The sequence below is a fragment of the Eschrichtius robustus genome, chromosome 3 (genome assembly GCF_028021215.1).
Source record: "Eschrichtius robustus isolate mEscRob2 chromosome 3, mEscRob2.pri, whole genome shotgun sequence".
NCBI lineage: Eukaryota > Metazoa > Chordata > Mammalia > Artiodactyla > Eschrichtiidae > Eschrichtius > Eschrichtius robustus.
This window is the reverse complement of record NC_090826.1, coordinates 43,329,926-43,356,045: the sequence shown is the minus strand read 5'-3', so window position 1 is coordinate 43,356,045 and position 26,120 is coordinate 43,329,926. Positions and strand designations below refer to the sequence as shown.

General features: G+C 40.4%; 1 protein-coding gene across 2 annotated transcripts in view; it reads right to left on the bottom strand.

The window, feature by feature from the left end:
* OSBPL9 (oxysterol binding protein like 9) overlaps positions 1 to 8,367 on the bottom strand; it is a 167,928-nt gene extending 159,561 nt beyond the window's left edge. For both annotated transcript variants that reach the window (XM_068539862.1, XM_068539864.1), the window contains exon 1: positions 8,203 to 8,367. In XM_068539862.1, coding sequence (XP_068395963.1) covers positions 8,203 to 8,367 — 165 coding nt within the window. The remainder of the gene's footprint in view (positions 1 to 8,202) is intronic.
* Between the last annotated feature and the right edge of the window lie 17,753 nt (positions 8,368 to 26,120).

Here is a 26,120-nt window from a genome sequence, read left to right as displayed (position 1 = left end):
ATAATGCTTAGTACTACTATCAAAGAGTTTACAAGCTTACTGTACAAAGACTGTACCAGAGATACGACTAGTTAATTATAACAGATGTAAATGATTCAACACCCAAAAGAATTATATGAGCAAGGCTCAAGAGTTTTAGAACAGGGACAAATCAAGGCTGACGAGAGTATTCAAGGAAAGCAAAAGATATAAAATTTCCATATACTTCTTCCCACTGGTACTACTTACCCTCTTAGGAGGCGTCTTTCTTTTCTTTTCAGGGCATTTAGATTAGATACAATTTTTCTTCTGTTTTTTTTACAATTCTAAAACTACTATATTAAGATTTGGACTATTACTATATACCATGTAAGCTTAATAAAAATCATATTTGATATATTCAAAAACAGTTTATTTAGAAAAGTATAAATTCACTTTTAATTGTTTGATGTGAGTGGTGCTGATATCTTTCTAAGAGAATCTGAGACTCCCTCCTTTACATCTTTGCAAGAGAAACACATATACTTAAGCTCTTCAAAAACCTAAAATCCAAGAATTAGATGACATATTTTTTTTAATCACCTTCCAGATATTGCTAAGGACTGCCAAATAACACTTAAATGTGTTTAGATTACCAATGGTTTTGAAATTCAAAGTCACTATGAGTCTCTTTCAGTCAGCATGTAATAGCAAAGAACATATTATTTCTCTAATGATTCCTTTTACAAAGACTACCTTGAGTGGCCCTGATAACTTACTAACTCACTATTTCTAACATTCTCTCCAAAATGTTATAAAAACAATACAAATCAAGAAAGAGTGTTAAATATTTATGGGTAATGACTAAACAAATCATATTTTATAACCTCAACTAGTTCCTTACACAACCTGATTAATCTTCAACATGTCCCTAGTTATTCCTTTTTCCAGTTCCCATGGCCATTGATCTAAATCTTTACCACATTCCTTAAATCTTGACTCTACTCTCATTTTTAACATGGACTCTGCTTCCCATCCCTACAACATTTAAGCATACTCCTACCTTAGAAACCCCTTCCCCTCAATTCCATGTTCTTCTCTGCCTCTTTCACAATGAAACATCTTGAGTAATCTACACTCATTTTCTCCACTTCTTACCTCCTATTTACTCTTCAAACCACTCTAATCTGGCTTCCACACCCACGACTCCATGGAAACTTCTCTCTTTGAGGGCATCAGTGATGTTCAAATTGATCAATCCAGTGGATATTTTTAAGATTTCATCTATTCAATTATCTCAATAGTATTTAAGCCAACTCACTATTCCCACCTTGACTGCCACATTCTTCTGGTTTTTCTCTGATATCTCTGGCTGTCCTTTTTCACTCTCCTGTGCAGGCTCTTTTCTCTGCCAATCCCTTAAATATAATTGTGATGGCTTAAAATCCCTCCACAAATTCTTTGACACTCCTTTCAAAAGGTAGAGCCTAATTCTCCTGCCCATGCCTAAAATTCCCATCCCCATGAGCATGAGCTGAACTTAATGATTCGTTTCTAATGAACAGAATAAGTCAGAAGTGATGTCCTCAGACCAGGTCATACTAAGCACTTTGGCTTCTTCCTGGCTCTCACTTGGATTACTCCTTCTGAGTGAAGCCAGATGCTCTATCATGATGACACTCATGTAGCCTAACGGAGAGGTTGGCTGGTGAGGAACTGAGGCCACCTTCCAACAGCCAGCAAGGAACTAAGGCTTTCTGCCAACAGCCGTGATTGTGAGTCATCTTGGAAGCAAATCCTCCAACTCCAGTCAAGCCTTTCAGGTGACTGCAAACCTAGCCAATGTCTTGACTGCAACTTCATGGGAGACTTTGAGGCAGAACCACCTAGCTAAGTCACTCCCAAAGTCCTGAGCCACAGAAACTAGGCAATAATAAATATTTGTTGTTTTAAGTGGCTAAAATTGTGGGTAATTGGTTACAAAGCAATAGATATCTAATCCAATGGTGTTTCTCAGTGTTCTATTCAAAGCTCTCTATTATTCCCACTCACTCTCTCAACTCTCCATTTGTGTAAAGCTAGTATTTATCTGTAACCCAGATTTTTTCCTAAGTTCCAGACTACACGATATCTTTACATCAATTTCAACATGCCCCAAAGCAACCACCTTTCTCACCCCAACCTATACTTCTTATCCTTCCTATCACCATTTATCCAAGGAAGTCTAAAAACCTGGATTTCATCAGACTCCTCCTCCCCTTTCACTCACATCCAATCAATCACTGAAATCCTGTCAATATGACTTTATTATTTCTCTGTAACCATAGTATTCTTTAAAGAATACAAATTTTATCTGAACCTATTGATCAATTTTAAAAATCACAGAGAGACAACCAGACATCACGTGCCACTTGATGTACAGGTTTCCCCTGCTACCTGAAAGTAGAGTGTTCCTATGAAACCTTCCTGAAATGGCATAAAGCAAAGACGCAATTACCTTAGGACACATCTTTCTAACAGACGCACAAAATAAATCAAGATAAAGCAAAGATGCTCACAGACACAGTTCAAAGCTGTGGCAGCTTGATGCTGTGTAGTTCCCAGGGAAGGAGCTTATTGGCACCACTCTTGCTGCTTGGGGTGCTCACTGCCTCTATAACAGCTCACTGCAAAAAAAAAAACTCTGAATGCTATTTTTGCTTTTCACCTATTTTCCATAAAAGCAAAAATCCTCTTCGGATTTCTTCTGGTTAGCAAAAACAGGTACTAATATAGGTCTTTCCTAAAAGTGAAGCGGGGTAAAGCAAATTCTCAAAAAGCGGGAGATACCTGTAATATGTTCCACCTACAAAGTATTCCTGCCCAAAGGAAAAAAAAAAGTTAAGCTTCTAGCTCTAATTATCAGTTTATAGGAAACACGGAGGACAAAGGAACATGTTTAAACATACCACAAGAATATTATCAGCAAAATCCAGAATGTAGAAAATCTACAGAATAATTTGCTGTCTTCAACCAATGAATGGCAGGACTTCCCTGATGGCACAGTGGTTAAGAATCCACCTGCTAATACAGGGGACACGGGTTCGAGCCCTGGTCTGGGAAGATCCCACATGCCGTGGAGCAACTAAGCCCGTGCGCCACAGCTACTGAGCCTGAGCTCTAGAGCCCGCGAGCCACAACTACTGAGCCCACGCGTCACAAGTGCTGAAGCCCACACGCCCTAGAACCCGTGCACCGCAACTACTGGGCCCGAGTGCCACAGCTACTGAGCCTGCGTGTTGCCACTGAAGCCTGAATACCTAGAGCCCAGCTCCGTAACAAGAGAAGCCACCGCAATGAGAAGCCCAAGCACCACACAAAGAGTAGCCTCTGCTTGCCGCAACTAGGGAAAGCCTGTGTGCAGCAATTAAGACCCAATGCAGCCCCAAAAAATTTTTTAATTAAAAAAAAAGCAAATAAATGACAAAGAAAAAAAGAGGGAAGGAGGACCTATAGAGTAAAAGATACTCAGTTTTGTGTGTGGATCTTATTTGGAATCCTGACTCAAGTAAACCAACTGGTGAGGGAGAGGTGTTTGAGAAAAAAATCAAGGAAATTAAACACTGACTGGATAGTTGAAAATATTAATAAATAATTATTATTATTTAGTTGTAATAATGGTATTGTGATAACATTTTTTTAAATTAATTAATTAATTTATTTATTTTTGACTGTGTTGGGTCTTCGTTTCTGTGCGAGGGCTTTCTCTAGTTGCGGCGAGCGGGGGCCACTCCATCGCGGTGCGCGGGCCTCTCACTGTCGCGGCCTTCTCTTGTTGCGGAGCACAGGCTCCAGACGCGCAGGCTCAGTAGCTGTGGTGCACGGGCTTAGTTGCTCCGCGGCATGTGGGATCTTCCCAGACCAAGGCTCGAACCCGTGTCCCCTGCATTGGCAGGCAGATTCTCAACCACTGTGCCACCAGGGAAGCCCCTGTGATAACATTTTTTAAGAGAGAGACCTTAACATTTAGTAATACATACTGAAATATTCACAAATGAAATAATGAGTTCTGGGATCTGCTTTAAAGTAGTCCAGTGGTCTAGGAAGGAGCTATTGGGAGTATTAATAAGACAAGGTTGGCCATATGTTGATAATTGTACAAGCTGGATGACAGGAATTCATTTTACTATCCTCTTTTCTGTATGTTTGAAAGAAATTTTCTATAATAAAAGTTTTTTTCTGTAACAAAAAGTGCTTACAACACTTAAATGCCTTTCCACTGCCCTGGGGGGTAAAGTTCAAATTCCTTAGCATGGTTGATCAAGAAAGCCTTTCATTATCTGGCCCCTGCTTCTCTCTCCAGCTCATCTCACCATTGTCCACCACACAGCCCAAACTCCAGGACTAACAAGCTCCTTACTCTTGTCTCCTCGAAAAACATTTATTCCTTCTATCTCAAGCAGTTTCCTCTCTCTGCTCACATGGCTAATCTCTATTCACCATTCAGGTAACAGCAAGCCTACTTCTTCTAGGAAACCTTTTCTGACCCTCCAAGATAGAGTCAAGTTACCCACCTCTGCACCTCCCAAAATCCTATGCTTCCCTTATCACAGCTCTTACCTGATGTACAGGGCAGTAGACTCTAGGTATCATGAGACTATGGACTATATCCATCTTATTTACCATTTTAACCCTTCTTCTTTGCATAGTGCCTGGCACATAGTACATAGTCAATAAACATTTGACAAATTTACAAAAGGCATGACCTCCACTAACTTTCTAACCTTCCAACTCCTCACATATCTATATCTCACATAATCTATATCACGTATCTATGTCGCCCTCAATTTTCTGTCCTTTCTTGTCTTCCTTTGTGATCATGATTCACCTAAACGGTTGGCTGTCCACACAGTGTTCCCAAATTTATATCCTTAGCCCTCCCTGGGCCTCTCACCTAATAAAAATTCAACAAATTCTGTGCTATAATCTAACAGATCTTCATCTCCAGGCCTGACCTATGGCTCCAAATACCTTCTGGACTCAATCTCCTGTTATCTCCCTACACACCTTTATACTAAAGCTGCTCAGAAATTCTCAATATCTTAATGCATTTTATGTTCTCAAGTTTCCCAATTTGTACATATTTCCCACTGCCTGAAATGCCCTTCTTCTCTTCTACCTTTAAGTCTCGGCTCAAATGTCTCTCTAGCCTTTTTTAGGCAATGTGCCCACAGCAGTCTATTCTTACTTCTATTGTAGAATTTACCATACTGTTTTGAAATTATGTTTAGCTGTCTGCTCTGCTAGATTGTGAGTTCCTGGATGGAAGGGACTCTCTCCTTCGTGCTTGTACCTCCAACATATATAGTAAAGTGCCTATTAAAAAGTCCCAGAAAAATGCTTGCTGAATGAATAACTGTTTCTAATAATTAAAAGACTGAGCTTGAGCTGAAAAGATTGCCTAATTCTACTTTTCTAAAGAAGGTAATCAGTTTCTCTGTTCCTGTATTGGTCAGAATAATTTACTAAACTCTTTTTCAAAAACCAAAAATTTACGTATTATGAAAATAAAAGAAATGTAAAGTAAAAAGACCATCCATTCCCAGAAGATAGGTTTGGGTCTGGGCCCAGGTCCAGAAGAGAAGATCCAGGCTAAGGTGAGGTTTGGGTGAATCTATTTAGTTCACAGCAATTCCCCTGATCCTTTCCAACCCTGAGATTATCCCAATATCAGTTCTTGGTACAGGCCGACTCTAAAACAAGGCCAATTTAGTTTAGTCCAGGGTTTTCATGGCCACCCTAGAATAGGCCTGCAACCACAGAGCCAGACCAGAGCCCGAGTGATTTTGGAAACAAGGGATAGAGTAACTTGCTATTTACTGCTCTGCTTAAAATGCTGTGCAACTAATTCAGATACTCCTCCTAGAAGATGCAGCTCCAAGTTAACAGCCACATGCAACATGTACCTTCATCCTTCCAAACCCTAATGTACTGAAACAATGTCGAAGTGTACATAATTCATTGCCAACATTCAATGTCTCCTACTTTCTCTTTAAGTGAATACCTATCCTTCTCCCATCTTTACTGGACCTCCTCTAATTTGGGATTGAGTATCATTTTATTTTCACAAGATCATTTTATTTTACAATATTTCTCTGTGGTTTCTCTGCAAGCAAATACTTTAACACCAAAGAACAAGAAAAAAAAACTCCTAAATATCCATTAGTGAGAAATATGATACCTCCTTCTGCTGGAAGGGATGATGTTTTTATAGTCTCATCTCAGAAGGGAGGATAAGTAATGGGGGGGGAGGGTGGCAAGGAAGAAGTATAATTTAAAAAACCGTATTTAGCCAGTAAGACAAGGAGAGATTTGTCAAGATATTCAGAAACTAAAAGGGCAAGGAGGCAGAAAAAGGATATGACAAAGGAAGAAAAACAGGAAAAAAAGAAGATTCTGTCTGCACTAGGAGTTCCCAAGAACCCCAGCTTGAGGCCTCTCCAGTGTGGCCCTAGATTCAGACCCACACAAAGTTGGGATGTGTAAAGTAACTTCATTCCATAGTGCCACTCACTGAAATTACTCTACCTTGAATAGGCTGGAAAGGTTCAAAAGGATTTTCTGATTATCACCTCTACTGAAACCCAATATTACTCTTCATTTATCTGAACTATGGGATTTCATAATTCCAGAGTTTTCAGGATACAATGTTCATTTGCCTCTCTTTCATGGCTACCTAAAGATAATCTTGAAAAATGTATTTAAACCTCATTCAGGTTTGGTCTTTTTTTTTCCCTTTAAAAATTATGTAAAGAAAGGAAATTGATGTTGAAAGTTATACTTGTTACTCCTGCAGGCTTGTCTTTAGTAACTCAAAGATTGCCATTTTTCTCCTTCCTGTAGTGAAAGTGAAGTGTAATGGAAAAAGTAAAAAAGCCAGTTATTTAGAACCCTGATAACACTGCTTACTGCTAGCTCTGTGATCTTGAGCAAACTGCTTAAAAGCCTGGAGCCTCAGATTCCAAAACTGTAAAATGGGGATAATGAATACCTACCCTGCAGAGTTATCGTGAGTAAAATGAATTAAGGGAACCACTACACTAGAAGGTAAGCTCCAGAGAAAAGGAATGGTGAATATATTGATCTCTGTTGATTCTTGCTCACGTGCACACGCGTGTGCACACACACCCACACACCCCTAGCCTAAAGCAATAACAATTAACCTGTAGTAGGCGCTCAATAAATATTGTTTAAATTAACGAAAAAATACTAGCGTCCCCATTTCTCTCATTGACATTAACCCTCCTTCCATAATCATAATTCTTTTTCCTTCTGTCTTCTATTATTTTCCAAAGCCTTCAGGACATTCTATTTTGTTCTTTTAAGAGGCTTCTTCCCTCTCATTGGCTATTATTAACTAGACACCATTCAGAGACAGTACTTTTGGAAGTAATTTGTCTAATTCCACCCACCTTCCATTTCTAATGCGTCGGGGGTGGAGGGATAGTCAGAACCTAAGATTCATAGCAATTCATGAACCTTCCCACGGCCACTGATTCGTGTTTAACGACACTGAAGCCCTTAACTCAGCCCTTCCCAGAATATAACTTTCAGGAGACATCGCACTATCCAGTCTCTCTTCGCTAACAAGAGACTCCTGTGTAGGAAATCCTCCGCTCTCAAAAGTTAAGGCGTCGGTTACGCTCGCCTCCCGCGGAATGGAGGCGGGAGTTCTGTGAAAAGAGACACTCAACTTGGGCAGACCTGCGAAGGCAAGTCACTTCAGGACCCGGCCAAGCTCGTCACACCACTGCTCTAAGAAAGCAGCGCTCCTCAATCCCTGGAGGGAAGGTAAGGGGCGCGGCCGTCACCAGGGCCTGGGGGGACAGTATCAAATCCATGATTAACATGGGGAAACCGCACGGACCGCGCGACCGAACCCCTCAAACCACGACTACAACCACCCACCCACCTACAACAGCACCCCGCGCCACCCCCCCCCCAACAAACACCCGACCCTAAGAAACACTGCTCGCCCCCAGCCCATAAATCATACAGCCGGTGCCTGCTTATTGGCTGAGCCAGCATCTCTTTCACCCTCATTGGCTATCAGGGACGTAAAACCCTCCCCCAGGAGGGAGCCCTCCCGTACGGCTGCACCCCCAGCCTAGCAACCTCTTCCCGGCTACCAAAACGCCCGGTCCCCACCTCCACCCAGGGATCGCGACCCCCGAGGCGCTCGGGGCTTTGCCTCCGAGGACTTACTGTGTAATAGGAGAGCAGCCCTGCATTGTAGTCCAGCACGAACCAACGGTACTGCCAGCCCTTCATTACGTTAGTCCATTTACTCAGCGGCCCTTCCATGATGGACGCCATCTTGCGAGCCGCCAATGACAACAAACTGCCTGACGTCAATCGCCTATAAGGCATTCGGCATGCGGTGGGCGTGGCCGCCGCGGGCAGGGGCGGGGCCAGGGCGGGGCCGGCGGCTCCTCGCCCTGGTGGACTCGCTGACCCATGCCCCCAGCTATCAAACTCAAAAAACGATTTTTTGGGGAACCTGTTGTGTGTAGGACTCCGTACCTGAGATGTGAAGAACTCAAGCATGAATACTGCTGTTAAGATTATTTATTAACATAAATAATTTTACTGCCCGTGATGATACCTTACACATCCAAAAGATTTCACATCTGATATTCATTTAAGCAATCATTTCACAAACCCATTCATTTAATAAATACTTTTTGATTTGTGCTAGATACTCTTAGGCTTTGGGGATTCAGCAGAGACTTCATGATGCGAACAGGAAATAAATAATAAATTATACAATATGTTGCAATTTGGTGATTTGGAGAAAAATTAAGCAAGGAAAGAAGCAGAGAGTAGGGGCTACAATTTTAAGTTCCCAAACAGAGAAGGCCTGAAATGAGAAAGTAACTTTTGAGCAAAGACCTAAAGAAAGGGAAGGAAGGAGGCTGGCAAAGGAGCAGCAGATTGTTCATTGTTAGTGGAGCAGCGAGCGAGGAGAAAGTAGTTGGAGATAAGGTCAGAAAGTAAGGGGAAATCACGTAGAGCCTATAAGGACAATGGAAGTATTGTCCTACATATTGAGACAATGTCTGAGGTCCTGGGAATGCAACGCTGAAGGAGACAGAAAGGTTCCTTGCTAAGAGCTTAAATTCTGTGATGTGAAAGCAGACACTAAACAAGTAAACAAGAAAAATATCTAATAGTGATGAATGCCTTGCAGAGAATTTAAGTAAGCTGATGTAATAGGAAGCCAATGGGTAGCTACTTTATATTAGGTGGCTGTGAGTGGTGCCTCAGGAAATGGCATTTAAATTGAAATGTGAAGGGTAAGAAAAAGGGAACTAAGAAGCAGGGCATTAGCTAGAAGTGGCTGTGAGATCAAGGGAGAGGTTTTCTTTGTCTTTAATTTTTAATTTTTAGCACTTAAAAGTATTTTGTATATTCAGGTACTGTGCTGTGAATCCCTCCTCTTTGCTGATAACAGAAGCTCTAGGAAAAAGAATATCACTGAGGGAGCTAAACAGAGAACCTACTTGCTAGCTAATCAATTGGGTGAAGATCTAAAGTAAGATCAAATTTATTATGCTTGATCTGCTTGATATCTTTTTTCTCGGTTTTATTGAGATATAATTGACATATAACATTGTGTAAGTTTAAGATGTACATGATTTGATATATGTGTATATTGTGAAATGATTACCATACTACGTTTAGTTAACATCCATCACCTCACCCCATAATTTTTTTTCTTGTGATGAGAACTTTTAAGATCTACTCTCTTAGCAACTCTCAAATATACAATACAGTATAGTTAACTATAGTCACCATGCTTTACACTACATTCCCAGAACTTAATATATCTCATAACCAGAAGTTTTAATCTTTTGACCAACTTTTAGTTTGATGTAGTCCCACTTGTTTATTTTTGCTTTTGCTGCTTTGTGCTTTGGGTGTCATATCCAAAGAAATCATTGCCCAGACCTATTTCAAGAAGCTTTCTCCTGTTTTCTTCTAGGAGTTTTATGGTTTCAGGCCTTACAATTAAGTCTTTAATCCATTTTGAGTTAATTGTTGTGAGTAGTTTAAAATAAGGGTCTAGTTTTATTCTTCTTCATATGAATTTTCCCAGCACCATTTATTGCAAAGACTACCTTTCCCCCACTGAGTGAGTATTCTTGGCTCCCATGTCAAATATTAGTTGACCGTATATGCATGGGTTTATTTCTGGGCTCTTGATTCTGTTCCACTGATCTATATATCTGTTTTAATGCCAGTGTCATACTGTTTTGATTACTATATCTTTGTAATATAGTTTGAAATCAGAAAGTGGGATGCCTCCAGCTATGTTATTCTTTCTCAGGATTGCTTTAGCTATTCAGAATCTTTTGTGGTTCCAAATGAATTTCAGGATTCTTTTTTCTATTTCTGTAAAAAATGCCACTGGAATCTTGAGAGAGATTGCATTGAATCTATAAGTGGCTTTGGGTAGTATGAACATTTTAACAATATTAATTCTTCCAATTCATGAACACGAAATAACTTTCCATTTATCTCTGCCTTCTTCAATTTCTTTCATTAATGTTTTATAGTTTGCAGTGTACTGATCTTTCACCTCCTTGGTTAGATTTATTCCTAAGTGTTTTATTGTTTTTTGTTGCTGTTGAAACTGTGTCCCATAGGGTTAACAGAAGCTGGAGCCTAAACAGAAATCCTTGAGTGTGTCTCACAGAACAGCAGATAAGGAAACAACTTGTTAGTAACCCCTCTCTTTGTAACCTGCCTTTACTGATTAAGTCTGCTTTCAGTTTGTTTGATTTTTTTTTCCTTTCTCTAACTGCATACCCTCCAAGCTTCACATAGCCTAGGTAATATATCACCGTACTTCTTAACCACCCCTACAGAGAACACTTCTGGCATATGGATCACTATAGTAACAGGAGCTTAAGTTGTTTTCCAGAAATTTGGAGTCGGCTCCTGCCCAGTTCAGACTGGCTAAGACTAGTGGGGACCACTGACCCTAAAACTGGGCCTGCTCAGAACACTGAATACCTCACCTTTTCCCTACCTCCAATCACATTTCCCCACACTGAAAACCACCCTGCTTCTTTATCCCATAAATATCACAGGCCTGTCACCCTTGGGGAGACAGATCTGAAATTTGTTCTCCTGACTCCTCGCTTGGCTGACTCGTGAATAAACCCTTTCTGTACTGCAAAGCTCCATGTCTCAGTTTGGCCTCCTGCATGTCGGGCAAACAAACTTGGTTTGGTAACGCTATTGTAAATGGGATTGTCATTTTTATGGGTTTTTTTTTTCAGATAATTTATTGTTAGTGTATGGAAACACTACTGATTTTTGAATATTGATTGTATCCTGTAACCTTACTGAATTTGGCAATTAGATCTAACTTTTTTTTTGTGGAGTCTTTAGGATTTTCTGTATATAAAATCATGTCATCTGCAAACGGAGAAAATTTTACTTCTTCCTTTCTGATTTGGATGCCTTTTATTTCTTTTTCTTGCCTGATATCTCTGGCTAGGACTTCCAGTACTATGTTGAATAGGAGTGGTGAGAGTGCACACCCTTGTCTTGTTCCTGATCTTTGAGTAAAAGCTTTCAAGCTTTCACCATTTAGTATGATGTTAGCTGTGGGTTTGTCATACATGGCCTTTATGACGTTGCAGTATATTCCTTCCATACCGAATTTGTTGAGAGTTTTAATCCTGAATGGATGTTGAATTTTGCCAAATGCTTTTTCTACATTTATTGTGATGATCATATAATTTTTACTTTTCATTCTATTAATGTGATGTGTCATGTTTATTAATTTGCTTGTTGAACCATCCTTGCACCCCAAGAATGAATCTCACTTAATTGCTGTGTATGATTGTTTCGATGTGCGGTTGAATTTGATCTGCTAGTATCTTGTTGAGAATTTTTGCTTCTATATTCAGAGGGATATTGGCCTATTGTTTTTTTGTTTGTTTTTTTGTTTGTTTGTTTTCATGTAGTGTCTGTGTCTGGCTTTGATATCAAGATAGTGCTGGTCTTGTAAAATGAGTCTTGGAGTGTTCCCTTCTGTTCAATTTTTTTGAAGGGTTGAGAAGGATTGGCATTAATTTTTCTTTGAATGTTTGGTGAAATTCACCAGTAAAACCAGGAGCTATACTTCATCCATAGTAACAAGAGGGAGAGCAGTGAGTATGGGTTCAAATGCCATGGATTGGTAGTTTGGTGGTAGAGAAATAAATAAGCTTCTATCTGCTTTTAGTTGAGGAGAGGCTCAAAGCTTAGTGGTAGGAATGTGGACTCTGATGCCACAGTACCTAGGTTTGAATCCTCAGGCCCATTAGTTAGTAGCTACATGGTATTAGGCAAGTTTTCTAACTTCTCTGTGCCTCAGTTTCTCCATCTTTAAAATGTGGATAATAAAAAGTTGTCTTCAGGATTAAATGAGCTCATACATGTAAAAACCTTAGAACAGTACCTGATAGATACTAAACACTCAATATATATTAGTTGTTAGAATTTTCTGAAGAAAATGTGGCATGAAAAAAGAGGGGAATGTTTGAAAGTGTCATTTCAAAGAGTGAGAAAACAATAGAAGTGGAGTAGGATTGCTGGACAGTGTTGCATGCCCATTTAAGATTTATGGTCATGGGGACTTCCCTGGTGGTCCAGTGGGTGAGACTCTCTGCTCTCAACGCAGGGAGCCTGAGTTCAATCCCTGCTTGTGGAATTAGGTCCCACATGCATGCTGCAACTGAGTGTCCGATGCCGCAGCTAAGGAGTCCTCATGACGCAATGAAGATCCCGTGTGCTGCAACTAAGACCTGGCACAGCCAAAATAAATAAATACATAAATAAATAAATATTTTTTAAAAAGATTTATGATCATGAATTAAAAGTGAGACCAGTCAACAGGGATATCAGCTTTTCTTCAGCAATGTCATGCTGTTCAGGAGTTAGCTCAGAGTGTGTAGAGAGCTGGATTTATCCAAGTGAGCAAAGTGAAGGGAGAGGACAATTAAGTTCATAGTGATATCCAGGGGTGTGATTATGATTATGTACTATGAAACCTAGTTTAGGTAAGGAAGGAAGTAAGAACAGGAGGATGAGTTACCCTGGCTCTGCTATTTTGGCTGTGGGGCCTTAGGTAAGCCTTTGTAGGACTGAAATTCCTCTTCTGTAAGCATGAAGGTAATCATCTCTATCTAATTTAAGTAGTAAATAAGAATATATCTGAAGGGGATAGCAGCCAATAAAAACTACCTTCCAGTTTCCCCCTTCCGTCCTTTTCTTTGGGATAGCCTCTTTCTTAGACTTTACAGTTCAACGGTTTGTTGAAAACAAGGCACATGTTTAGCACCTTCAAGAAAGCTAAAGCTGAAGAGACACAGTTCCTATCTAGTAGCTAACCAAGGGCATGAAACATCCATGCAACCGAGTGTAATACAAAGCTACTCTCTTTTCCTTTTGGGTATATATTTTTTTCTCACTAATTCCACCATATATTATCTACCTTGTGTCAGGGACTGTGCCTTGAACTGTGCCAGGAGTGTTATATATCTTATCACATTTAATCATCACAATAACCCTATGAATGCGTTAGTTTCCATATTTTACAATTAAGGAAAATGAGGTTCAAAGAGATTAACCAACTTGCCCAGGTACCTATTAGTATTAATTGGTGAGTATCTGTGTCCAATGTAAACACATGTCTATCTTTTTGTTATGCTACGTGGCCTCACCAAAAGACACTACACAGTTCTCGTAGAAACGTAATATTCCAGAAACATTATTCAGCAGAAAACCTCACGTTGCTGATGTCTTTTGGCATAAACAAAGTGTTAGGATCTTGAAATATTATTATTCAGACTGAGTTAAAAGATTTACAAGGTGTCAGTTACTACTCCTCCATTGGCTTCTTAAGAGCAGAAACCAGATCATATTCATCTCTGTGGCCCTAGAAACTAGACCAATGCCTGGCACACAGAGGTACTTAAAAATTGTTGTTTGATCTGAATTATGTGTTCTACTAAAACTAACTTACTGGGACTTCCCTGTCGGTCCAGTGATTAAGACTCTGTGCTTCCAATGCAGGAGACGCGGGTTCGATCCCTGGTCGGGGAACTAAGATCCCACATGCCACGCAGTGCGGCCAAGAAAAACAAAAACAGAACAAAAAAACCCAAAAAACTGACTTACTAAGTTCCAAATTCTGTGCTAAGAACCATCACCTACATTTTCTCCTTTAATTCCCACATCAATCCTTTAAGATTTGTATTATTACACCCATTTTACAGATGAGGACGTTGGGACACATACTTATTAAATGGCTTGCCCAAGATGACACAGCTAGTAAACAGCAGAACCAGAATTAGAATTTAGGGTTTTTTTTTACCCCACATCCATTCAACCCCAGCTGCAAGCTGTATTTGCACTGTCTATGTGTAAATAAAGGTCTCGGACTTGACACAGGCAGCATCATCAACTTCTAAATCAGCTTTAACTTTTATCAGGCTCACGGAGGCATCAGCAGGCTCTACTTAACTTCAAATGTCAAAACATAGGTCATCAGGAAGAGCCAGGAGCAAGGGCAGTTCTTGACTCCTAAGACCATGTCCAATTGCACAGCACTTTTTCTACATTCTACACCAAGTGTCTAACTACATGCTTTAGATCATCAGCTAAAATTAAACATGGTGGAGACACAGCAGCTCTCGTTCCCACATTCCTCAGTGACTGGCCTCTCTTGGAATGAGGTAGCAGCTGAAGCAGAGCAGGAAATGAGGGTCAGACTCAGAATCAGAAGGTAGAGATGATGTTTACCATTAAACATCATACGCTTACCAAGGACAGGTAATTTATCTTGCCACTTAGAATATCAATAAATGTTAAACTAAAGATGTGATTTTTAAAAGATCAGGAACTTCCCTGGCGGTCCAGTGCTTAAGACTCCGCACTTCCACTGCAGGGTTCGATCCCTGCTCAGGTTACTAAGATCCTGCATGCCACATGGCCAAAAAAAAAAAAAAAAAAAAGATCATTTTGGCAGCAAAACTGACAACAAATCAGAGATGGGCAAGACTGGAAGCAAGGACACAAACTTTTAAAAAGGTAAGCAAGTAGTAGAAATAGTCTAAACGTGAACAATGAGAACAATGACGGCAGGGATGGAGAATGGGAAAGATACTGTACTGCATATTTACTGAGAAACATTTTGGAAATGAGATTTTAAAACCCACTAAACAATCTAATTAGATGAAGAGGGAATAAAGGGAGGGAGAGACAAAATCAAGTTTTCAAATTTGCACAACTGAATAATTATTTAAGTAATCAAGTTTTTTTTTTTTAAGGAAGAACAAAAACGGCACTTCTCAATATGAAGTTTCCTTCCTCTACACAGCTGTTTTGAAATGTAATTTTTTTTAAAGTTTCTAGCAAAAATGATTTCCAACATTTCCACAGCCAAGATTGGCGGTGCAAATTGTTTCAAAATGCATTCTGTTGTTGCTGGTTTGTTGCCTTCTCTTCCTAAACTTCCCACCAACTGCTTTTTGTTATTGTTGTTGTTGTCATGTTTCTTAATTGGCAGTTGTTGGGCATCAAATAAAACATTTACAAAATGCTGCCTTCTTAAGGGAAAACACAGAAACCTACAAAAACTTGACCATTCTTTGCTGATTGTAGAGGAAACAGAAGATTGATTTTAAATATAGGAAAAGCAAAATAAGACATAGCCTATTTTGCCCACAAACAAATCCCAGTTCTTTCCCACCCTTTCCTCCAGCTAGAAAGCAAGAAAGTGAAATATCATGTTTAGGAAAATACAGCTATGATTTTGAGGCAGAAGCGAGCTGGGGAAGGGAGAGAAAATATTTTAGGACATCTAGACTCTGTAAGTGTTCTAAGGAGAGAAAAGGAGGAATGCATTCATCTTTTGCCCTCCCTTTTTAATGTCCCCTTGGAGACGCACATTACGGCTACCCTGGGCTTTAAACATTTCACAGACATCCTCCCCCCCTCAGATGGAATTGACCCCTCATTCCCTTGTGCCCCACCTATTCTCTGAACAGATTTCTAACGGAGATTCTGGGACACCTTATAGCGTCGATTATTGTGTGGTTCACAGAGACTGAATGCCCCCCAACCCCGCCCTTGATAGTGGATTCTTTGAAGTTTTGGTCATATGTGCATCCTCAACTTAGCTCAGGGCCTGATATGGACGATAATGAAACAGTGGAAGCCACTTAGCAGCACCAGGCAATCTGGATAAAAGGTGAGGGGAGGCAAGGGAAGCTGGTTTGTTGGAAACAGTTTTTACTTATGTTTTGTATTTATTTGAGTTGGTTTAGAGGAGTTAGTAGAGATTAAGGGGCTAAATCTCCTGGGCCTCCTTCCTCAATAAATGTTGAGGAAAAAGTAGCTTCTCAAGACTATAATCTCCTTGAGGTCAGTGACTTATTCACCCGTGTATCCCCAATGTGAGAACATTGCCTGGGACACAGCAGCCCACACTGAATGTTTGTGAAACTGATTTGAACTGAGCTCCTTGCTTTTCTCTTGTTGCTGTTGACCCTTGAACCATGCAGGGTCAGGGGCACCCACCCTAGGCAGAGTGGAAAATCCTTGTGTAACTTTAGAGTTGGCACTCTGTATCCAAGGTTCCCCATCTGCAATTTCAACCAACCATGGTTTGGATAATATTGTAGTAGTCTATTGAAAAAAAATCCAGGTATAAGTGGACCTGCACAGTTCAAACCCTCGCTGTTCAAGGGTCAACTGTATTCCCCTTTCCTGGAATGACCTTTCCTTTTTTCTCTGCCTGGGGAAATTTTTACTGATCATGCAAGTCCCGATTCGAATGTCAATTCCTCTTTGAGGGCTTCTTCGGACACCCACCCTATGCCAACAGCCAGACAGAACTAATCTTACCCTTTATTATGTCCCATAGCAGATTACACACTCCTTGAATACAGATAGCAATTATCTCACAATGTCTTTAATGAGTTCATACACAATGTATTGTGATCATGTATGCAACATTGTCAGGGCATGTTTTAGGAGGACAACTCTATCTGCTGGGACCAGGATGGATGCCATGCTGGAGTCAAGAAGCCCACAGTCTGTAAAAGTCTAGAGAGAGGATGAAGACTAGATGAAAGCAGGAACAGAAGAGATGAAAAGGAAGATGATGGAGAGGAGAAATGTTAAGGGATTAGAGAAAGGGAGGAATCAAGGTGGACTCCAGATTTCTAGCTTGGGAACACTGGAAAAGGTGTTGGTTTGGGGGAACACGGATAAATGTAATGTTGGACATGTTGAATTTGATGTATGTGGCACATCGAGGTAGAAATAGGTGTTCAGCAGGCAAGTGGATATTACAACTTTGGAGCTCAGGAAATAAACCTGAGCTAGAATTATACATTTGAGAGTTTTAATCCAGAGATGGTAGCTAAAGGGAATTCCCTGGCGGCCCAGTGGTTAGGACTCGGCCCTTTCACTGCCGAGGGCCCAGGTTCAGTCCCTGGTCAGGGAACTAAGATCCCACAAACTGCTTGGTGTGGCCAAAAAAATAATAATAATACATAATAATAAATTAAAAATTAAAAAAAAAAAAGCAGAGATGGTAGCAGAAGGCATGGGAAGCACTGAAATCACCCAGGGAATGTGTACAGAGGGTATGGTTCAGGAGGGAACCCTGGAGGACAGCAACATTTAAAAAAGGGGAAAAGAAAAAGAGAGAGAGAAGCCAAGAAAAAAGATTGAGAATGAACAATTAGACTAGAGAAAGAATGAGAGGGTTTGGGGAAGGCAAGGCTGAGGAAGACTTTTTCAAGGTCATATGTAAGAAATGAAGAGACCTCCTCACCTGTGGACTCTATTTATAAGGTTATTGGCAGATAGAGGGGGAAATGAGGTGGGGAGACAGGGAGTAGACTAGATAGTGAACTTTGAGAAGATGATGTAGTATGAAAGGCGAGAGGGCAGGGCCCTGTGAAATGAAAAAGAATTTCCAAGTAGCAATGAGAGCCTAGCTGAGTTTAAGGATACAAACTATCAGCAGCACTCCTTTATCTGATTGTGGGACTTTTTTTTTTCCCAGCAATTCTTAGTAACTTGACTGTAAGAACAGAGGAGGCACATAATTGGAATTATCCAAGGTTAAGGGGATTTAGAGGGTAGGTATGGCAAAAGGACTGGGAAGAAAGGAGTTGAGAGTACTGGTTGATGTGAGAGGTCATGAGATCTTAGGCTGATTGTGGCAGAAAAGGAGGATAGATTAGGAGAAAGGAGTCTAGAGGATCTCCTCGGAGGTTTGAGAGGTTTAGTGGGATTAAGAGAGTTTAGAGGAAAGAAGGTTATAATAAGAGAGGGGAGTTTCAGGTTTCAGCGGTGGAACTGTTCCAGGTGATAGAAGGGTGAGGATATAGCCACAGGAGTGGAGAGTTGAAGTGTGTGGAGAGGTATAGAAGTCAAGGAATTGTGAGGCCATGATGCTGGAAAGTTCATTTACATGGAAGTTGAAATTACCCATTTGATGGCAGGGGTTGAAGCTGAGAGGAAAGCTGTGGGACAGGGGCCAGGACTTTTTTTTTTTTGGCTGCATTTGGTCTTCATTGCTGTACGTGGGCTTTCTCTAGTTGCGTCGAGCGAGGGCTACTCTTCATTGTGGTGTGCGGGCTTCTCATTGCGCTGGCTTCTCTTGTCGCGGAGCACGGGCTCTAGGTGTGCGGGCTTCAGTAGTTCTGGCACACGGGTTCAGTAGTTGTGGCTTGTGGGTTCTAGAGCACAGGCTCAGTAATTGTGGTGCACGGGGTTAGTTGCTTCGCAGCATGTGGGATCTTCCCGGACAAGGGATTGAACCCGTGTCCCCTGCATTGGCAGGCGGATTCTTAACCACTGCGCCACCAGGGAAGTTCAGGGACCAGGACCTTAATGAAGGAACTTGCTCAATGACAACAATGATAAAAGGAGACTCCTCTGTGATTCCCAAACTTTCCCAGGGGCCTAAGCAAAAGACTAAAGAGGCTAGGTTGAGTTTTATAAATTGTTTGTGGATATCAGTTAACTATGATATCCCTTCACATGACCAGCATGGATTTTCTCCAGTTGCTGCAGCAATACAATGTCAAGAACTTCTGGGAATTTATTGGTAAGGAAATAATCAGAGATTTATGTGCAAGGATCTTGTTTGTAGTACTGAAACCCTGAAAACAGCCTATATGCCCAACAATATGGAAAAGATTAAATAAGTTATAATAGATCTGTATGATGGGCTGAAGTACAGTCATTAAAAATTGAGATATAATGATAAATGAAAAAAGTATAATACAAAATCGTAATATGTATAAAATGGTTAAAAATTATATATGTATGGGTCATACAGTAGTTCTATTTTTAGTTTTTTAAGGAACCTCCATACTGTTCTCCATACCCTGAGAAAACCATAATTCAAAAAGAGACATATACCACAATGTTCATTGCAGCACTATTTACAATAGCCAGGACATGGAAGCAACCTAAGTGTCCACTGACAGATGAATGGATGAAGAAGATGTGGCACATATATATACAATGGAATATTACTCCCCCATAAAAAGAAACGAAATTGAGGGCTTCCCTGGTGGCGTAGTGGTTGAGAATCTGCCTGCCAATGCAGGGGACACGGGTTCGAGCCCTGGTCTGGGAAGATCCCACATGCCGCGAAGCAGCCAAGCCTGTGAGCCACAATTACTGAGCCTGCACGTCTGGAGCCTGTGCTCCGCAACAAGAGAGGCCGCGATAGCGAGAGGCCCGCGCACCGTGATGAAGAGTGGCCCCCACTTGCTGCAACTAGAGAAAGCCCTTGCACAGAAACGAAGACCCAACACAGCCATAAATAAATAAATAAATAAATAAATAAATAAATAAATAAATAAATAAATAAATAAATAAATAAATAAATAAATAAAATTATTTTAAAAAAAAAAAGAAACGAAATTGAGTTATTTGTAGTGAGGTGGATGGACCTAGAGTCCGTCATACAGAGTGAAGTAAGTCAGAAAGAGAAAAACAAATAACGTATGCTAACACATATATATGGAATCTAAAAAAAAATGGTTCTGATGGACCAAGGGGCAGGACAGGAATAAAGACGTAGATGTAGAGAATGGACTTGAGAACACAGCAGGGGGTGGGGAAGGGTAAGCTGGGGCACAGTGAGAGTAGCATTGACATATATACACTACCAAATGTAAAATAGATAGCTAGTGAGAAGCAGCCGCATAGCACAGGAAGATCAGCTTGGTGCTTTGTGACCACCTAGAGGGGTGGGATAGGGAGGGTGGGAGGGAGACGCAAGAGAGAGGGGATATGGGGATATATGTATACATATAGCTGATTCACTTTGTTATACAGCAGAAGCTAACACAACGTTGTAAAGCAATTATACTCCAATAAAGATGTTTAAAAAATTATATATATAGTATGATTCTAATTTTATTAAAAATGTGCATATCTTCCCAGAAGACTATAAGGATATACAGGGACTTCCCTGGTGGCACAGTGGTTAAGAATCTGCCTGCCAATGCAGGGGACACGGGTTTGAGCCGTGGTCCGGGAAGATCCCACATGCCTCGGAGCAACTAAGCCCGTGCGCCACAACTACTGAGCCTGCGCTCTAGAGCCTGCGAGCCACACTACTGAGCCCGTGTGCCACAACTACTGAAGTCTGCATGCCTAGAGCCCGTGCTCCACAATAAGAGAAGCCACCGCAATGAGAAGCCCGCGCACCGCAACGAAGAGTAGCCCCCGCTCGCTGCAACTAGAGAAAGCCCTCGCGCAGCAGCGAAGACCCAACACAGCCAAAAATAAATAAATAAATTTATTTATTTAAAAAAAAAAAAGGATATACAGAAAAACATCTGTAGTCAGTTTGTGGGATTGTGGTTGACTATTTTTTTCTTTATAATTCTTTAGTCTCTTCCAAATTTTCTACAAGTAACATTGTATTTATAATGAGAAAAAAATGCCATTTTGTGAAGGAATAAAAAAAGATTACAATAAAAAATACCAGGTATTTTTTATGCCAGCTCTGAATTTTCCAGGTATTTGTCATCTATAATCATAATGTGCCTGCCTTCTTGAGGAGCTGGAATAAACCAGCATCACAGTTCAAGCAGTGATATCCTATCAGGTCCTGCCAGAACAGCCTTCTACCCCAATCAGGAGCCCTGCAGAATCCCTCATTCTCTATCTGTCTAGGTCTCCACATGAGCTGACACGACATGTCAACTGCAAACTTGGAGACAAGTCACCGCAGCCAAAAATTTGCAGTGTATTCATTCACTTTTTTCAGGAAGTAGCCTTCCCTAGCACCAGTTCTCAGTCAAGCCCTGGACCAAGTGCCGAGGACAAAGGTCAGTCATGCATGGTTCCTGTCCTCAAGGAACGCAATGTGTTGCTGCACAGGACAATTCATGCTAAACCAGTGGTGAGGAAGGGTGCTATGGGAGCCCAGGGGAGACACCTAAGCCAGTCTATTGACAGAGTAGAGTGTATCAGTCTGCACAGGAAACAGATGGCCTTTCCTTTCCATGTCCACTGCTACCACCTTGGTTCAAGCCTGCACCATTTCATGCTTGGATCGCTATCATAGCTTGGAGTTATCAACTCCGCTATTGCTCCCTTCAGCCTGGCCTTCACACTAACTGTGGGAGCCATTCATATTTCTAAAGAAAAGATAAAATTTAATTCCTTACTTCTCAGTCTTACTCTTAGAGTCACTCCTCTCCCCATGTCCAAATATGACACTAGTTTCCTAAATTCATCTCATTGTTGATCTGTGTGACATCTTTGCTATTTCTGCCCCCTCTGTGTTAAATGTCTTTCCTCCTCTGTGTTTGTCTAAAAAATACCCACTCATTTTAGGGTTTTTGCTAAAGTGTCTGTCATGTCTTTTACAAAGATTTTCTTTTTTGTTTTAAGACTACCCCGCCCCCTCCACCTATGAAGATGTTCTTGATTTCTCCCCCAACTAGTTAGATTATCATTCCCTCATTTGAATGGCTACTATAGCACTTGTAACACTTTCTTGCATTTATTGGTTTACGCATCTGCCTTTTTCATTAGATTTTAAACTCTCTAAGGGCAGGAGTTTTTTATTTTATTCATCTCAGTATCCGAAGTACCTAGCCCAGGAGTTGGCAAACACTTTCTGTAAAGTGCCAGATAGTAAATATCTTAGGCTTTGCAGACCAGATATTCTCTATCACAACTACTTAACTCTGCCATTGTAGGGCAAAAGCATAAATGAATGGGCATGGCTGTGTTACAATAATACTTTATTTACAAAAATAAGTAGCAGGACAGATTTGCCTTTGAACCATAGTTTGCTGATCCCTGACCTAGTGTATGATGGACTTATAATAAATACTTAATGAATTTCTTTCGAATGTAGAATGAAGTGGTAGAGGCAGGATTTGTATCCCATTACATTCTGTAGTAGATGCTAATGGTTTCTTGTCCATTTTTTCTTGGCATTCACATCTACACACTGAAAGCCGCTTACAGGGAATATTTACAGCTCTTTGCCTGAAGGTTTTAATTTTTTTTTTTTTCTGTCCAGAGAACATACTTGGCCTGTGGACCGAGCAAGCTAGGCGTTTCAGAGATTTAATGTCACAAGAAGCAGTTTTTAACTCAATGATGGATGGCGAGTTGGTGGATAACACCTCAGCTTCCTCAACCCTCCAGTGAGACACCCTGAATGTGTCCTATACTGTCTCCCAGAGTCCCCCAGCATAATTGAGCTCCAGTGGGCTACCATGGTAACTAGCTTGATAATGTATATATTTTTGGTTTCTTCACTCCCCTGTCTCACTACCCTACTCCCACCCAGGTTTCCTGCCATCACATCCTAAATAAGTTACTTGGATTCCAGCCCAAACCAAGAAACGTACTACTACAACTAAACATTCTACTACACCACAATGTTTAGCTAGAAGACCCCTGCTAAAATGTTTTTGTTACCTGTAAAAGTAACATACAAATTATTAGTACCCCCTAAAATATTGGCACAGGCTAATCCAGCTATCATTAAAATGGAAAAGGAAAGGAAAGGAAAAGAAAGAAAAGAAAAGAAAGGAAAAGAAAAGAAAAAAGAAAAGACAAAGAGAGCTTTTAGAGACTGGAAGATAGAATAGGCTCTGCTATAAACCAGCTGTGTGATCTTGGGCAAAACACTTAACCTCTCAAACAAAGAAACTTTGTTCCCTTTCTGGGAAATAGGGGCAATATCACTTCACTGGGTTTTTGTGAAGATGAAATAAGACAAGGTATTAAAAATGTCTCACCATGTCCCCCAAACGGAGCTCTAAGATGGTTTTCTCTCCAAGCCTAAAATCTTTTTCTTAGTCCTCGTTCTCCTTGGCCTCAGTTGACTTATTTTTTGTATAGGTATACAATGTTGTTATTCCTAATACTGTTTGTTCATTATCTTTTACACCTGCATATGGCTTTTCTCATTTATATTGCTAGCTTCCAAAGGCAGAGGCTTTATCTTATGCTTATTTATAATTAAATGAAGTCATATATTTGAAAATGGTTTGCAGACTGCCGAGTGCTTTGTTATTATTCACCTCATTCCATCAACATGTTTTGAGTACCCACTGCATGCCAGTCAATGTGCCACACATTCAGGATACAGAGAGAAGTAAAATTTGGTCTCTCATTCAAGAGTTTAGTGAAGGAGACAGATTATGATGGTATATAAATAAATTATCATACAATGAGACGTGTTAGGGGAGGGGTATGATGGAAGGCTTTGAAAGCTCCAATAATGTAACTATTTGCCTGAGAGAGACAGCGACAGAACTGAATTCCAGTGCAACATCCACCCTTTACTAGCATGGGACTTTGGCCAAGATACTCAACCTTTAGACCTCAGATTCTGAGAACTGAGAATAAGAATACCTCCCACACAGAATTGCCCTGAGGATTAAATAAGATGATAAATGCAAAGAATCCAGCATAGTACTTCTACATAACTGGTGTCCAACACCCAAGTGCATTCCTTTTTTTCCTTTCTTTCTAGGGAAGGTAGGAAAGGCTTCCAAAGGAAATAGCATTTGAGCTGAGCTTATCAACATGAAAACTTTGCTTTCTTACTCAGGGAGGAGAAACTAACACTAGTAGATTAGCTAATAGGAATAGGTACTCTCTCCGGGGTTTCCTAGAATGAAGAGGGGAAGAATATTCCAAGCAAAGAGAACAGTATAGGTAAAGACATAATGTTTTGAGACTATGTATGGTGCATTTGGGGAATGGCATATCCTTCCAGATGGGGTAGGGTGAGGTAAACCAGTGAATCCATGGCGGGAGATGGGGCTAGAGAGGGAGACCTGGGCCAGACTGAATACCGTTTGCAAAGTTCTTTTCCTTCTAATATCTATTGTTTAGAGTTTAAACTTCCAGCTAGCCCTGCAGAACTGCAGACACACTGTCTTTAGACAGAAAAAAGTTCTCACAGGTTCACAGGGTTCCAACCCTTAAGTGGAAGCATATCAATTACAAAGATCTCACCTCCTATCTAATTCCCAAGACTACACAGTGATTTCCAAAACATGGACCTTGATGCATAATTTATTCATTCACTCTGTAGCTTTGTAATTAAACCTGCAGAGGATTTGGAGATACACAGCAATACTGGTACAACTCCTTGCATAAACTAGTTTATGGTGCATAAACACACCACACGGGAGTGGAAAATTGATGATTTTCAATACTCCCCTATCTATATAGCTAATGATAGATTGTGTTATGAATGTAATTAAGTGGACCCAGGGCATGTATGTACTGACAAGATTCAAAAGCATGTGAACTGATAGACCCACACAATCCTTCCTGATCCAAATTTCTGTTACAGTCAGAGTCTGTACCATAGATTCCAGCTTTCTGATATTTATTATGTATGCTCTGAACTGTTCTCTAGGACATCTGGTGGAAGAAATCTGATAGTTGTGAAGTGTTCACTGTATTCTGGCACTGTGAGGATAATTTCACATTCATATTACTGAGTGCTTACTCTTTGTCAAGTGCTCTAGGTATACAGTGGAGAACAAATCAGACTTGGTTTCTGCCCTCATGCAGCTTCTAAGTATCTCAAGTAAACCTCATAATGACCCTTCAAAATTAGAGTTTTAAAGAGAAGGAAATGAGAACTAGGTGAGGTCAGTAATTGGCCCCAGAGCCAACTTATACTTTAGGCAGAGTAGACATAGTATTCAGGGCCCAAGAAAATGTTTTAACATTAATTTCTTTTTAAATCAGAATTTTTAAATGAATATAATAATAATGAATATATAATAATGAATCCAGCCTGAATTATATTTGTCTTTATGCCATGTAGTGATGCACATATATTTAAATACTTTTTTTTTTTAATGGAGGTTGGGGCCCATGAAGGCAAAAGTGCCTAGGGCCTACAAAAGTCATAATATGGCCCTGACTGGCCAAAAGTCACACTGCAGGTAACGGACAGAACAAAGTCAGGCAGGCCCTGGTAAGCCTGACATCCCATTTGATTAGATGCATCTAGAGGGTAGAAACTGTGCCTTCATTCCTCTCCTGGTACCTGGTTCCTAGGGGTAGCTCCATAAATGCTGAATTAGGTTGTATTAAGTCACCCCAAATTGCTTTATACGGTGAACAATGAACAGTAAATTCTTACAGATTGACGAAAACTCTGTGAATGCTGCAAAAATCATGTGGGCCTACCCATCTGGAAAATAAACCTGTAAATGAAGCCTATGCATTTTATCAGTTTGTAGAATCTTGGGGTCAAAAGATTAAAACACACATTTTTCTTTCCTTGCAAACAAAGATGCTTATCTTATACTATATATTGGACCTCTGACAAATCTCTGATGTCAGCATGATGTCCTAAAGATAAATATAATTATGTATATAATAAAAAAATTTAAATTCATTTAACATTCAGTCTGTTAGGAACGGAGAATACAACAACAAAGAAGCTACAGTGCCTCTGAGGAACACATGCTTAACTTAATCTACTTGTTTCACAAAAAATGAACAGAGTCTGTGGGAATGTTACCAAAGTAGTACAGGTGATTCCAATTTATCAGAACTGAAACATAATACAATTTCTC